This window comes from Peromyscus maniculatus, chromosome 20 (genome assembly GCF_049852395.1).
Source record: "Peromyscus maniculatus bairdii isolate BWxNUB_F1_BW_parent chromosome 20, HU_Pman_BW_mat_3.1, whole genome shotgun sequence".
NCBI lineage: Eukaryota > Metazoa > Chordata > Mammalia > Rodentia > Cricetidae > Peromyscus > Peromyscus maniculatus.
In genome coordinates, this window is record NC_134871.1 from 26,674,071 (window position 1) to 26,689,687 (window position 15,617).

General features: G+C 39.5%; 1 protein-coding gene and 1 pseudogene across 2 annotated transcripts in view; both read left to right on the top strand.

Annotated features, from left to right (window-relative positions):
• Positions 1-15,617, top strand: part of Rgs22 (regulator of G protein signaling 22) — a 163,379-nt gene that overhangs the window by 43,059 nt on the left and 104,703 nt on the right. The window contains exon 9 of the mRNA XM_042264850.2: positions 1,878-2,039. Within this exon, the coding sequence (XP_042120784.1) occupies positions 1,878-2,039 (162 nt within the window). The remainder of the gene's footprint in view (positions 1-1,877; positions 2,040-15,617) is intronic.
• Positions 2,722-15,565, top strand: LOC121824435 (ribosomal protein uL24-like pseudogene; annotated as a pseudogene). Its single transcript, XR_013046605.1, has 2 exons — positions 2,722-2,797; positions 12,418-15,565. The product of XR_013046605.1 is annotated as a ribosomal protein uL24-like pseudogene (transcript).

A 15,617-nucleotide genomic window follows, 5' to 3' on the forward strand; every position in this document is an offset into this window, starting at 1 on the left:
TTTTTGTCCTGTTCTAAGAGGTTTTTCTGTTTCTTAGAGTGAACCACATGTGAACTATTTCAGGTGAATCTAATTTTTCTCTTACAGAAAGAGAAACTGAGAAAGAAAGTTCTGAAAGGCTTTGTCGTTTTTTAGAGAGAGATTAAGTTTGTTTTTTTTTGTTTTTTGTTTTTTTTTTTTTTTTTTGGTTTTTCGAGACAGGGTTTCTCTGTGTAGCTTTGCGCTTTTCCTGGAACTCACTTGGTAGCCCAGGCTGGCCTCGAACTCACAGAGATCCACCTGGCTCTGCCTCCCGAGTGCTGGGATTAAAGGCGTGCGCCACCACCGCCCAGCGAGATTAAGTTTTTTAAGAAAGCTTTTAGTTTGAGAGAGAGACCATCACGTTTTCCCAAAACTTCTGTTCTCTAATCTTTTTGGCTTCATGGCCAGGAGGAAACTAATTCTGCTGGTAAGGTGTTACACAAGTTTTCTCAGGCACTGCTCATGCAGCAAAGGATTTTTGTTTTTTCCTCTGCATCTGCCCCAGGGGAAATCTCTTTCATCTGCTGCTTGGACTTAGCATTTTAGCTGTCCCCAGGCCAAAAGCTTCCATAGGAATTTTTTATTCTGCTGGATAAGCTCAAAGAAGAGCTTTTTTCTGCCTGTTAAGCTCAAAGAGGATAGATACCCCCGCCCCCCAGTTTGCATTCATAGCCCCAAAGTTAGAGAATTAAAGACCTAGTTTCTCTTGTAGTTGCCTATCTTAGCCTGTTTTCTTTTTGCTGTTTTTCTAATTTTTTCTACACTACCTTACTCTAAATTTCTTCCTGCAGTAAATTACTACACTCTACCTTCCTTATTTTTCATAGATAGAAATTAAGAGAGAGACAGAAAGAGAGAAATCTTGATAGAGAAGTTTCTACTCTGCAGCCTTATATGCAGACATCCTTCCAGTCTGTTTTTTCTTTTTCTCTTGAGGATAAAACCTCCTGCCCCATTTAACTTTTTACATTACAAAACTGGACCAGACCCTGACAGGACCTCACTCCAACTTTCACCAAGCCCTCTGGATATATATATATATATATATATATATATATATATATATATATTCTTAGTCTTTTTGTCTTAGTCCCTGTTTGGGCGCCATCTGTAGGGGGCCATCCCTCACCCCCACATTTCCCCCAGAGTACTCTTAAGTAGGAGCAGCAGGAAATACTAGTTAGAAGGATAGAGGGGAGAGAAATATAGATAGAAAATACAGGATAGCCTCAAGAGGTCCTGGATCCTAATCCATTGGGTCCTGACTGTCTCTGCCCTAGGGTATTTATAGAGATGCCAAGGGGTGGAGCGAAAGACCTCCTCCCCCAGCACAGCCAAGTGCAAACCATCTCAGACACCTACACTCAGGCCTGTGATCCAATCATCCTCTCTATGCAGACCTGCTGGGTAAAGCTACTAGGAAACCTAAAAATGGGCTCCAACAAGACTGCCTATACTCCTTGGTTTAGGGCTCCTTCCACTACCTTCAAAACCAGCAGTATGACATCATAGCTCCTTTCTGACGTCTCCCTTACATCCTCATGGCTGGCCTCACTGTAGAAGAATTTCTGGCATTCCCATGGGTCTTGGGAGTTGCAGGCTGATTTCTCTCTAGCCCTCACTTACCCACATCTGCTGCCTTTTTTTTTTTTTTAACCATTATAGGTAACAAAGTTACACATTGGAGATTTGATGTGCACAGCTCTACAAGGGCATCCTGGGAAATAGTCTATGTCTATAAAACCCTTTAGTACTCTGTGATGAGTGTTGGTCTGAGGTATTTACTACTTGTCTGAAACATTTACATTCGAGAAGTTGAATATTGTATTGACATGTGTATAACTGTTTTATCTAAGACATCTTGAGAAAATGAAGAAATGCTACCTTGTGAGCAGTGGGGAGCGTTACCTTTCTACAGAAATCCTATCCAAGTTTAAACTGCTGCATGGATCCCGGTGGACAGAAGAACATTTGAAAAACATTCAGATTGAGGTTATAAAACCTCTGCTTCTGTATTGGTAAGGAAAATAACATGGATTAAAGTTATTTCCTTTATTTTTCTTAGGCTAGTTATAAATAATACCTTTTGTCTCATGATTATATAGCTGTGGAAACTTAAAGTGACCCATTTATCTTTGCCTTTTTTTGAAAAGCACTTATCTTTTAGATGCTTAGTGTGGTGTTTTGAAGAAGAATGGCCCCCATAGGCTCATATATTTGAATGCTTAGTCACCAGGGAGTGAAACTATTTGTAAATATTATAAGGATTAGGAGGTGTGGCCTTGTTGGAGGAAGTATGTCACTGGGGGGTAGGCTTTGAGGTTTCAAAAGCCTATGCCAGGGCCAGGCTCTCTCTCTCTTTCTCTCTCTCTCTTGACCTGTGGCTCAGGATGTGGCTCTCAGCTACTGTTCCAGCACCATGCTTGCCATCAGGCTCCCTGCCAAGACGGAATGGACTGACTTCTGACACTATAAGCCAGCCCCAATTAAATGCTTTCTTTTGTAAAGTTGCTGTGGTCATGGTGTCTCCTGACAACAACAGAACAGTGACTAAGAAGACAGAAATTGGTACCAGGAGTGGGGTTTTCTGTGACAGCCCTGCTCTTGCTGCTTGTTGGTGGGATGTGGACGTGGGGACTTTGGATTAGGAAAGCAGCTGAATGCTTTAAGCAGGGATTAAGGGGCCATCCTAGTAGGAGTATGGAAGACAGTGGTGCTACGAGCAATGTAAATTATCATGGCCCGGTTCAAGAGGATTCAAAGGGGAAGAATTTTAGTAAGTGGCCTGGAGACCATTTTTGTGTTATTTTGGCAAAGAATATGGCTGCTTTTTGTCCTTGTCCCTAAAATCTGCCTGAGATTAATGGTGTTGGTCAAATACAAGAGCCCATGGGGGCCATTCTTATTCAAACCACCACATTCCACTCCCTGCCCCACAAAGGCTTGTAGCCATAGCATAATGCAAAAACATTATGCAGCCTAGTATTGACTGTGTAATGTGGTTATTAGTAATCTCTTGTATGCAGATCTATAATGAGAAGGAGCAAGCTGAAGAAAGAGAAATACAAAATGTACAGTTTGAGGGGAAAAGGAGCACCAGAAAGTATAATGGAGCTAAGTCCAGTGCTCAAGAGAGAAAAAACTTAAAGACAAGCCTGATGCTAGATGGAATAAAGGAATGATGACTTAAGGGCAAGATCCTACCCAGCTAAGCTTCCAACTTGGGAAAAAGAAGTAAAGAAAAAATGTAGGCAATAAAGGAAGGCATCAACAACAGAAAGCTAATAAAGATGTAATTGAACAAGGGGGCCATGTTCCAGTCCCAGCAAGCAGCAGAACTTGGCAGCTTTGGCCATGTAGTTCTGGATTTAGAGTTAAGGATACAAGAAAAAGGGTTGTGGAATTTCTCTCTATGGCTAAGGAAAACCACTGAGGCCAGGTGTGTATCAGAGGTGTCCCTGCATGTAGGCCTAGAGAGGCCACTGTGTGAAGCTATGAGGTGAAGCCTGGATTGTGTTGGAGACCCCCAAGATGTTAGAGATGCCAGAGTCCTGGGATATTTGTGAAGGAAAGCTGCAGACTGAATTCAGAACCAGTCAAAGAGAGAGAAACATGTTGTAGTCAACAAACCTGGAAGGAGTTGGAAATCTGGAGTATTTTGACATAAGACAGAGTGTGGGATTTATCCTTCTGGTTTTTTGGTCTTGTTTTTGTCTAGGATTTCCTCACTATGCTCCATTTCCTCCCTTTTAGAATGGCCATGTATATTCTGTGCCATGGTATATCGGAAGTATGTGATCTGCTCTTTTATTTTGCTTTTACAGGGGGTTACAGTTAAGAGATTGCTTTGAGTCTCAAAAGAGACTTTGAACTTTGGACTTTAAAACAGTATTGTGACTCTTATAGACTATGGGAACTTTTGAAGTTGGGCTAAATGCATTTTTGCATTATGCTATGGCTACAAGCCTTTGGGGGCCAGGGAGTGGAATATGGTGGTTTGAATAAGAATGGCCCCCATGGGCTCTTGTATTTGAATGTTTGCTTACTGGGGGTGAAAGTAATTGAAAGGATTAGGATTAGGAGGTGTGTTCTTCTTGTAGGAAGTGTGTCACTGGGGGTATGCTTTGAGGTTTCAAAGTCCTGTGCTAGGCCTAGTTCCCCACCCCCACCTGCTGACTAGGATGTAGCTCTAAGCTGCTTCTCCAGAACCATGCATGCTGCCATGCTCCCTGCCATGATGATAATAGACTAAGCTTCTGAAACTCTAGGCCAATTAAATGTTCTCCTTTATAAGAGTTGCTGTGGTCATGGTGTCTCTTCACAGCAATAGAACAGGAACTAAGACACTTGATGTGCTTGGGTATCTTTAGATGCATGGAAGGTTTGGCTGGTCTCTGTAAGTACGTTCCTGTACAGCTTACTCTATGATCAGTTCTCACAATCGTGTGCAGCTGTTGGTACAGATTTGTCATCTCACTGAATTGTTTTTAGCACTTTTGGTGAAATGCTGTGGTAACTCTTTATAGGCTAAAACCTGCTCCATTCCAGGGTTCATGGTTTAGTAGGAAACACTGTAACACAAGTTGCTAAACAGTCTTATTAATAGAAAACCCAGAGCCAGATGTTGGAGTGAAAGCTGAGAGATCAGAGAAACAGAATAAGCCAGCCATGTTCTTACCTCTATGAAATCCTCAGCCTCAAGAGCGAGACTTCCTGTTTACTCATGCCTTATATACCTTTCCGTGCCCTTCCATCTTCCTTCCTTCCTAGTGCTGGGATTAAAGGTGTGTGCTGCCATGCCTGGCTCTGTTCCCAGTGTGGCCTTGAACTCACAGAGATTCAGAGGGATCTCTTACTCCCAAATGCTAAGATTAAAAGTGTGTGCTGACCTCTATATTTAATACAGTGGCTGGCTTTGTCCTCTGATCCCCAGGCAAGCTGTATTGGGGTATATAATATATTACCACATCCCCCTTTTTTGTCTAAAATAATAAAGAAGGTTATAATTAATATAAGAAAAACTAAATACAATAAGTACAATAACTATATACAATATATATAGGCAATAAATACATCAACAATTATTAGTCCATTTGCATTTGACAAATTCAGAGAAAATACTCCATTATCTAGTCTATTTTGGTGAGTCCAAAATGTACCTAATTCACTTTCTATCCTAACTTGCATTACCAACTGAAAACTATCTTTTCAAACTTATACACTTTACACCTCTTTAGTGAGTTTATGTTCTGAATTTGTTAACAAGGAAAGCTATAACTATAACTATCTAATCTTCAATTCCCTCAGAGACCTGAAAAGGAAATAATATTAATTGAGTAAGGAGGAAGTGCAAATAAGCAACTTTCAAATAATATGAGAAATGACAGGCACAGCTGGCTGCCTGGACAGTCACCTGAGGTTTCTCTGTAATGTCAGGGCATCCATCTTTGACCTACAGGCCTAGAATATCTGACAGGCTCATCTGTGAAGAAGGATTTTCTAAAGAGTCTTCCTACCTTGTTTTGGCAAGGATCAGCAGTACTTTCTTTTGTGTTCTGCTTGCTTGAATTTTGGACAGCATGCTATCAGCAGTCAAGGCAAGGACACTTTCTTGCCCAGTGACTAACTTTTGCCACAATGAAAGTCCTCTTCATAAGGAGTTTCTTTGATGCCCACCATCTTCTCTGAAATAGATTGGTGCTGCCAGGAGCAGCCATGTGTCATAAAAAAGGAGAAAAAAAATCTATGTTATTAAAACATCTTAAATTCCATATTCTGTAAATCTCTGAAGGGCTTGAAGATGACCTGTCTATCTAAAATATATTTCTGCTTGACCTTGAAAACATACCTAATATGACTACAAGTTTGATTGTAATGACTAACTACTAACCTGCATTTCTTTATTATCCTAAATAGTTGGTAATAACTTTCAAGGACTAGAAAATTGCATTGCATTGTTAAATGAACTGCATAGGTATAATGCCTTGAACAAGATTAAAAATATGTGTACAGTATTTTCAATCCTGAATTTGTATCAATATACATAATTTGTATACAATATACAAAAATCCAATCCAATGTAAAATGTTTAAATAGTAGTTGTCTTTTAAAAGTAGATTCAATAATCTACCTTTTTATTTTATCATATCTATATCCTTCCCCTTTTTCTTTTCAGAGTAGATTCAATAATCTACCTCTTATCTATATCCTTCTTTTTTTTCAAAATAAGAACTCTGAATTTAATCTTCTTTGTAATCAAACACCCTAAACAATGACAATTATCCATAACCCATTTAATGACCAAAAAACCACCCACCCCACCTCTTGGGAATGTGGACACTGTGTTATTAAAATTATTTTCATGACCAAAAAAACCACCTACCCCACCTCTTGGGAATGTGGGCACTGTGTTATTAAAATTATTTCCTGCTGATTGGGGGTGAAGGCATCTTTAGGGGATCCTGAAAAGAAAATTTTTGGGTTAATTGTCAAGTCCTGGGATAGGTAGCTGTATCATTTGTTTTCCAGTCTCCACATAACGGGAAAACGCAGGGCTTGTCTCAAATCCTTGCTCGAGTAGTCTGTGAGCCTGGATCATCTTAGCTAGCCATCTCAAAATTGTCCTGAGCAGTTTGTAGTCCAAAGCTGATCCTTGGGTGGTGTTTGTCATCTTAGTGTTATTATCATCATCCTGATAGAATCATTATTGTGGGGCCCCGTCCTCTTTTTGGAGGCTTCAAAGTCACTGTTAGGCACAGTCATGGTTCCCTTCAGAAAACTGATAATCAAACCCGAAATTATATACAGGAAGTTAGATGAAGCCTTTTTTTCTAGGATTAGTTAGTACTCTATATGACCATTAATATCATGACAAAAGTTTAATATATATATATATATATATATATATATATATATATATATATATATATATCTTATAATTTTGATATAAAATTCATACCTTAAGAAAAGTTGTAAAGAGTCAAAATAAAACCAAAGAATTATGAGATTAGTGGCAATAGAATAGTCCCTTAATTTTAGTTTTTCTTCTGTCCCATATCAGGTGACTCTTCTGACATAATACAGAGATTTTGTATGTTCTTTTAACAAGCATACTTGGGTTTAGAGAAGGAGAGAGCCATGCTCCAACTCCAAAGCCAGTTTTAATTTTTAATTTAACTGGGACTATAGAAAGACCATTTGCATTATATGTCTGTAGAGAACAGTAGAAACAAATATTTAGGAAGACTTATGAAATTTTATATGTGATATACCAATAGGCCAATTCACTCTTTTTTTTGGGACATTTTTTCTGGATGATTCATCCTTTTTCTTCAGATGTCTCATTTGTCCAGTGTTCTTCAGATTTTTTTTAGCCTTCATTCCCCTGAAAGACAAAAGCAAAAACCATTCCCCAACCCTAACTTTCAGAAGGTTCCCTTTTGGCAAGTTATATCTGATTAAATGAAAAGCATTTGTTAGTGTAATAAGTTAGTTTAAATTGAATGGTCATGCTGGTTGATGACCCCTTCTAATTAAGAGGTCTCTCTTATTCAAATAGACCGTTATCAATTTTGATGGTATCCATAGCTTTTCTTCTCCTGTAGAAACAAAAGCAAAACCTCATCCCCAATGTAACACATATCCTGGTTTCCATTCTGAGGTCAGCACATCTTTAAAGTATATAGGCTGATTTAATTCTGTAGTTTTTTTTTTCTATTATCCAGTGTCTCTTTACAGCTGTTGTTCCTTTCTTACTAGCATTGAGAAAATTCAAAGTTAATAGAGCATTATGCAGTCTATTTCTGGGGGTTTTTTGTTACCCCTTTCTGTTTATTTAGCATATCCTTTAGAGTTTGATTTGAGCTTTCTATGACTGGTCAGTAGGATTGTGTGATATACTTGTAACATGCTTTATATTGTAATAAGCAATTTTTTCATTTTACCATAGACATATGCTGGAGCATTGTCAGTTTTAATTTGTACAGGTATACCAATGATGGCCATAACTTTTAGTAAATGTATGATTACAGAATCAGCCTTTTTGGAACTCAGAGTAGTTGTCCATTGAAATCCTGAACAGGTATCAATAGTGTGGTGCACATATTTCAATTTTCCAAATTCTACAAAATGAAACTCATCCATCTGTACATCCTCTGAGTACCCCTTGGGTTATATCCTGCTGGTAGTGGAGTCTGATTGTAAAAAGAACAAGAAGGGTGGCTGGAGAGATGGCTCAGACGTTAAGAACACTGGCTGCTTTTCCAGAGAACCCAGGTTCAGTTCTCAGCACCCACATGGCAGCTCACAACTATCTGTAACTCCACTTCTGGGGGATCCAGCATCCTCACACACAGACATCTGTGTAAGCAAAAAACCAATGCACATAAAAAAAAAAAAAGTAAATAAAAAAAAAGGACTTCAGGGAGTCTAAAGTTAAAAAAAAAAGAAGAAAAGAACAAGTAGGACATTTCCTTACAATTTCTTTGGCTTGTTGCCAGGTTATGGAAAAATCCTTTTTTAAGCCCTTATTTTTAACATGATATTTTTAATGAAATTCTGAGGCCTCCAGGACATTTCCTATCAATAGTTTATTGATCTCTTCATTATCTCTTGCTAGAGAGCCTGGTAGACCCATATGGGATCACATATAATATCTTCCTTCAGTATTAAAATTCCTGTAGGAGAATGCTTAGAAGGTAAAATAACCAAAATGCAAATCAAGCTTTGGATCCAACTGATCTACATGTGCATCCTGTATTTTCTTTTCCACCAAAGCCAGTTGTTTCTCAGCTTCAGCTGGCAATTTTCCTGGATTATTTAAGTCCTTGTCACCCTCTAAGTTTTTGAACAAATTACTCAGTTCATTTTTTAACCTCAATAGCAGTCCATAGATAAGAAAGGTTTCTGAATAACCTTTGAAAGTCATTAAGAGTCCATAATCATTCTTTCCTAATTTGTACCTTTTGGAGTCTAATTTTTTGTAGACCTATTTTATATCCTAAATAATTAATAGAATCTCCTCTTTGTATCTTTTCAGGAATAATTTGTTATCACCAACAAGGCAAAATTTTCTTTACTTCTTCAAACATTCTTTCTAAGATATCTGCATTTGAATCAGCTAGTAAAATATCATCCATGTAATGGTAAATTAAAGATTTAGGAAATTTTTTACATAATACTCCCAACAGCTGTTATACAGGGTTGGGCTATTTAACATTCCCTGTGGGAGACCCTTCCATTGATACCCCTTGACTGGCCAGGAATTATTATATTGGCTTTAATTTTCCTCTTTGTGTTTCTGGCCCTATACATTCAATCCATCTTGCACTCTGTTTCACTTGAGACAATGTTCCAATCCCTAAAAGCTGAACATTTACCTCCTGAAGAGGCCAATTTGAATGCCAAGATTCTTGTGCAATTATTGTTGCATCCACACCTATGTCTACAAACCCTTCAATAAGAACATTGTTTATTCATATTTTTAATTTTGGTCTTTGTTCATTTATAGAAGTTTACCAAAAAATTCACTTCATGGTTTCTCCTGAATTTTTTGTTCTCTCTTCTATATCTATCACCCCAAGAAGTATAGTTTTTTACAATAGGCTTTAGGTTATTTAATTGCTCTAGGAAGGGGTTTCTTCTATGATAGCAGGAAAGGACTAAACTGAATTTGCCATGGGGGCCTGCAAGAGGCCCCTCAGGGAGTTTCCTGATGGCAAAGATTACCTCGTCTGTCCCTTGTTGATCTATATTTGTTAGTTCAATGTTTCCCTTTACCACACCTTCTGCATATTCCAGAAGGAGGGTCATTCTGTTGGTATTATTTCTTGAAAAAATATTGTTTCTAGGAATGTCCTATTTACAGTCCCTTTTTAGGTGACCTTGTTTACCACAATTGAAACACCAGACATTACTAAGTTTCTTCAAACATATGGAAATCTCTTTTCCTATCCAAGCATCATCATGGTCATGAGATTCAATATTAATTGTATCTCAGATCCATTCATTCAAGGGTGCTGATCTTTCCTTTAATAGCCTAATTATCCTTTTGCATTGTGCATTAGCATTTTCAAAAGCTAGAAACTCAATTATTATCTGTCTAGCTTCTGAATTTGGCATCATCCTATTACTGCTGAAGATAGCCTTTTAAAGAAATCTGTGAAGGTTTTCTTTTGGGCCCTGCATAACTTTTGTAAATGACTCAATTTTCCTTCCTACTTATTGTACTGACAGTCCCAAGCATTCAAGGCACCTAGATTTCAGAGGGCTCCAGTACTCTCTTCTGGCCTCTGTGGGCACCTATCCATCTGTGTACATGCAGACAGACACATAAATAAAAATAAAATAAATCTTGAGGCACACAGAAAGGTATTAATTGCATTATAGTTGGTTCATATATACACACCACCCAACTTATCATTGAGTTTCAGAAAAATTGCCAGGATAGAAGAACTCTGGCTTTTTAATTTGTTTTTATTATTTTTATTATGAAAATATTTTTGTGTTTGTGTATATGTGCACATGAATGCAGTGTCCTTGAAAGCAGGAAGATAACTTCCAGTTCTCTGGAACTGGAGTTACAGGAGTTTGTGAGATGCCTGGGGTGAGTGCTGGGAACTGAACTCAGGCATCAAACAAACAGTACATGATTTTAACTGCCAATCCATCTCTCTAGCATCTCATTTCAAAATTAAACATCTTGTTTTGAGATAATTATATATTTATACAGTTGTAAGATAATCCAAAGAGATATTATGTGTGTTTTCCTTCAGTGATAGTATCTGCAACATCAGTCAGGGTTCTCTAGAGGGACAGCAATTATAGAATTCATCTCCCTAATATAGAGAAGAGGGGCTTATTAGAATGGCTTATATGCTGTGTACTAATAAGGATAACAGAATTTTCCCAAGTTCCTATCATGAGAAAATTCCTCCCAGAGTTCTGGGAAAGATGCTACATATGGTGTGAGGTGTCTGAGGGAAAGGAATCTGTGTACACTACGTTCTTTTGTCTGTTAATTTTATTCTTCTATGACAAAATTCTGTCTATACAGCTTCAGCCCTGTCCTCACACTCAGCTCCCCTCTGTGCCCAGTTTTCCTGTCCTCATAGTTTTAGTAAGCTCCTATGCTTTTGACCTGATCTTCGTCCTCTGTTCCTTCGTCCTCCATCTATCCTTCTTGGCTTCTTACCCCTTGTCGCTGGAGTTTTCCTGTGTCCACCCGGCTCCTGCAACCACTCAGGTCCAAGTAAACACACAGAGACTTATATTACTTATAAACTATAAGTCTGTGGCAGGCTTCTTGCTAGCTAGATCTTACATCTTAAATTAACCCATTTCTACAAATCTATACTTTGCCACGTGGCTCATGGCTTACCAGTATCTTTACATCTTGCTTCCTCTATGTCTGGCTGGTGACTCCTGACTCAGCCTTCCTCTTCCCAGAATTCTCCTCTCTCTTTGTCCTTCCTATATTTCCTGCCTGGCTACTGGCCAATCAGCACTTTATTTATTAACCAATCAGAGCAACACATTCACAGCATACAAAGTGATATCCACAGCAACCACTGGCTCTGATAAATTCTACAAGAGATCTGCTTTACCCTCTACAGAATCTCTGTCTTCCCCTCTCTTTGGTCACATGATTCTGTGTCTGCCAGTGGAATTCCACTCCAGTCCTTATTGCACCTGGTTATGCAAAAGGCCCTGTTGTCCTCAGTCAATTGCTCTGTAATGCCCATAAGCTCGAAGGCAAGGGATGATATGAGCTTCATTTGCACAAGAAATGAAGCTATGCATCTGCAGCCTGCTTGTCTCCTAGGCTCAGCAGGGGAGTTATTTTACCTAGTGGATCAGTGTCTGAGAAATTTAGCTATTTCCAATATGGTCTGGGAGTGTTTGGGCATACAAGAATTTCATAGCAGAAGACAGCTGGAATATTAAGGCTGTATAAACCCAAATATTCCATGATAAATGGCTTCCCATTTGACAGACCGTTGGCCAGTCAAAGTATGACTTTAATACACAGTTGAGTCTCTGCAATATATTCTTGCTGCCCACAAGAGTCTATCACATGAAAGTGCAAGAATACAGTCATTGTTCAGTCCATAAGGCTGGTTATCCCAGTGGCTCTTCTGTCTGCTCTGGAATCCTGGGGGAGTCAGCTCCAATGCCAGTGAGGAATGACTAGCTAGCCAGAGCAAGAGCAAGCAGGCTAAGAGAGCAAGCATCCTTCTTCCACATCCTTTATATAGGCTGCCAGCAGAAGGTGTGGCCAGGTTAAAGATGGATCCTCCCACCACAAAGATATGGATTAGAAGTGGGTCTTCATACTTCAAATGATTTAATTAAGAAAAAAAATAATCCCTCTTCCCTTCCGTGGCCATCACTGGACAGAAGCCACCAAAACAAAGTTCAATCCCTTTGTGAATTCTGACCAAAGCAAGAGCTACAAAAGGCATTTCAACACATCTTCTCACATTGGAGGAAGATCATGTCTTCCCCTCTTTCCAGAGAGCTGAGACAGAAGTACAATGTGAAGTCTATGCCCATTGGAAAGGATGATAAAGTTCAGGTTGTCCAAAGACACTGCAGCAGCCAGCAGATTGGCACAGTGGTCCAAATGTGCAGGAAGAAACAGGTCGACATCGAACGAGTGCAGCGAGAAAAGGCTATTGGCACAGCTGTCCGTGCGGGCGTCCACCCGGAAAGAGAAGCCATGTCTCAACAGTAGGAAAGGAGAAGGGCAAATACAAGGAAGAAATGATTGAGAAGGTGCCAGATTGGAGGCATCTCATATACAGCTTTCATTAAAAACTGCTTAAGTAAAGAAACAAAAATTCCCTCACTGGTGTACCCAACCATCTTGCGGGCCGCAGAAAACAGCCTGCGCTTCCTGGGTTTCCACTGCATCCCAGGCCTCAAGACCCCCAGCTTCACCCCCATATCCGCAGGAAGCAACCATGAGAGATTTCTACAGCCCCCTTTGTCACGTACCCCTCTTTGTGAACTGAACTTTCCAGCCCAGGGGCTGGACTGCCCTTAAAAAATGCTCTATTATTAATTGTATAAGTTCTGCCCATGATCCTGAAATGTATGTACTATCAGATATTCTCCTCATGTACTTATGACAATTGTTCTGTATGTAAGTCTTGCCATGTATACCATGACACAGGTTATTACAGTTTTCTCGTAGCTAGTGGTTTAACATTGCATTGATTACAAATTTAAACTAGGTAAGCTTCAGCTGCAGCCTTAGTCCCACAGGTGCTCATGACTCAGGTAACTTGTTAACTATGCCTCCTTAAAATACAGGTTAGCCAAATTAATACCACTAACCAAAGAATAATAGATAGAGTTAATGTTCCAAACTAACCATTTCTTTTTGATAAGTCACAATCATAGTATTCAGACACTTTTGACCATATTATGCCATACTAGCTAAGGATAGATTTTTATGTTATTCCTCTGCTCCCTTTTGGAGACAGAGATATTCTAACTATATACAGCTATACCTATTAGATGGCTAAACTAATCCTCAGCCTGCCATCTATATAGAGTATTGATTATAAATATATATTATAGGTACAATATTGATTAAATATCAATGTTAATTAATCATTATTTATCATTTTTCAGAAATCTCCAAACTTAAGTTTATCTACATATTCAATGTCCTACAAAAAAATTTTTTTTTAACTAAATGAAAAAAGGGGAACTCTTGCGGGCCGCAGAAATATATCATAAGAACTCAGCTGGTTATGGCAAAGTCACTACCTGGAGGGATCAGGGAATTCCTCCAGAGGAAGCCAAATCCCAAGGAGTTTTTGGTGTTACTTGGCTTGTTATATATCAGCTGTATTCTGTTATGAAAATCATGTGTGCCTTCATAGTTTTCCCAATTGACTTTCCCCTAAGAAGGACTAACAGTGTAGACTGATCACTCTCTGGACATACACATTCCAGGTATTTGGAGAACAGCCTCAGGAAAGGCTTTCTCTGGAACCAGTTATCTCCCTTAGCCACTTTCAAGGACTACAGGAAACACCACCCAGGTGGACGCCCAACTGCCAAAGACTAACAATGATAACAGCCCACCTGAAAGTCTCCTGACTTAAATTCCACAAGGAGACACCACCCAGGGGGGCGCCCAACTTCCAAGGACTAACAAGTGATAGCAGCCCACGTACAAGTCTCCTGACTCACAGTAAATTCACAAGAGGACGCCGCCTAGGCCAGGTGGACACTAAGTAATAGTTTTACACAATTTAGCTTAGGCCCTCCTTTCTTACAGCCTTACTAACTTTATAGACCTCTAACTACTTACCTAACCACTTCTAGGAATATTTAGATAAACTTCTGTGCTAACAGCTATGCTCAGTCAGAACTCCCAGTTCAAGCCTCCCTGTAATTATCATTATTGGTAGCATCCGGCCAGGTCCATCACTGGATGGAGGAAAGTACCTTATCAGAGATACCTTTGTACTCTCTAAGAACAGACTTAAGCATCCAGGCTACCTGTTTGAGAAGGCCTGGTGGATGTGCTAATTAAGCTTAACTTCCTCCTTTCCCAAACCTTACCTCCAGTTCCAAATCTCCCTTTAACTATCACCAGGGGCATCTAGCTGTACACAGGTTGCCTAGAGACTGAGCACACTTTCCCCCACCCTGCAGAAAAACGGCAGACAGCTTGGACAGATAGGAGCCACAGGAAAAAAGAAGACAGTTTTATTTTCTCCCATTGACCTAGCAACTTATAGATTTTTAACATCCTTTACCAAACACATTTAAGGTTATAGCTGTGCACGTAAGATCCCTCTTCTTAGATGTTACCCATATTTAGCCTTTAGTTAATTCATTAGTCACTTCCCCTTTGGGTCACAAATGGTAATTAACAACTAGTGCCCCTCTTTGTAATTCTTATCAACCCTCCATTTGATCCTGATAGCGGTCAATCACTGCCTGAGGAAGTTCAGGCTGAGTGTCCTGGGTGGAGGGGAGGATTGTGATTTTGGGGAGATATATAACTGTAAAGCAGAGGACAGGACGGGAGGAAGAGAGAAGAGAAGGGAAGAACGAGATGGGTAAGAACTTGAGAGGAACAAACTGAGATGGGGAAGAAGTAGATTGAAGGGCTACAGGAGAGTACTAGAGGAACGAGATGGAAGATGAGGAAGAGCCAGATGGGGAAGAACAAGATGAAGTAGAACGAGATGAGGAGAGAGGAGACGGGAGAGGAGATGATATGGGAAGGAACAAGATGGATGAGAACCTAGAAGGGGCAGAACTAGATGAAGGAATTAAGATAGAACATAGAGGGAACAGTAGATAAATATAGAGAAATCAGGCAAGAAAGGAGCTAGACATGAGAACAGAACTGAAGCTGTGTATAAAGGATGTTATGCCAGAGGAATTAAAGCAAGTGGACTATAGAACTCGGTGTGCTGAGATTATATTTCCTGAAAATAGTTCTCGCCGTTAGTAGTTCTCTCTCCTGAGCCCCTGGGATGTATAATATTAAGGCTGGTCCCTCTAATATTATACAAGACAACCACTTGAATTTTAGTGAATTCCAGATGTAATCAAGTCGACACCCA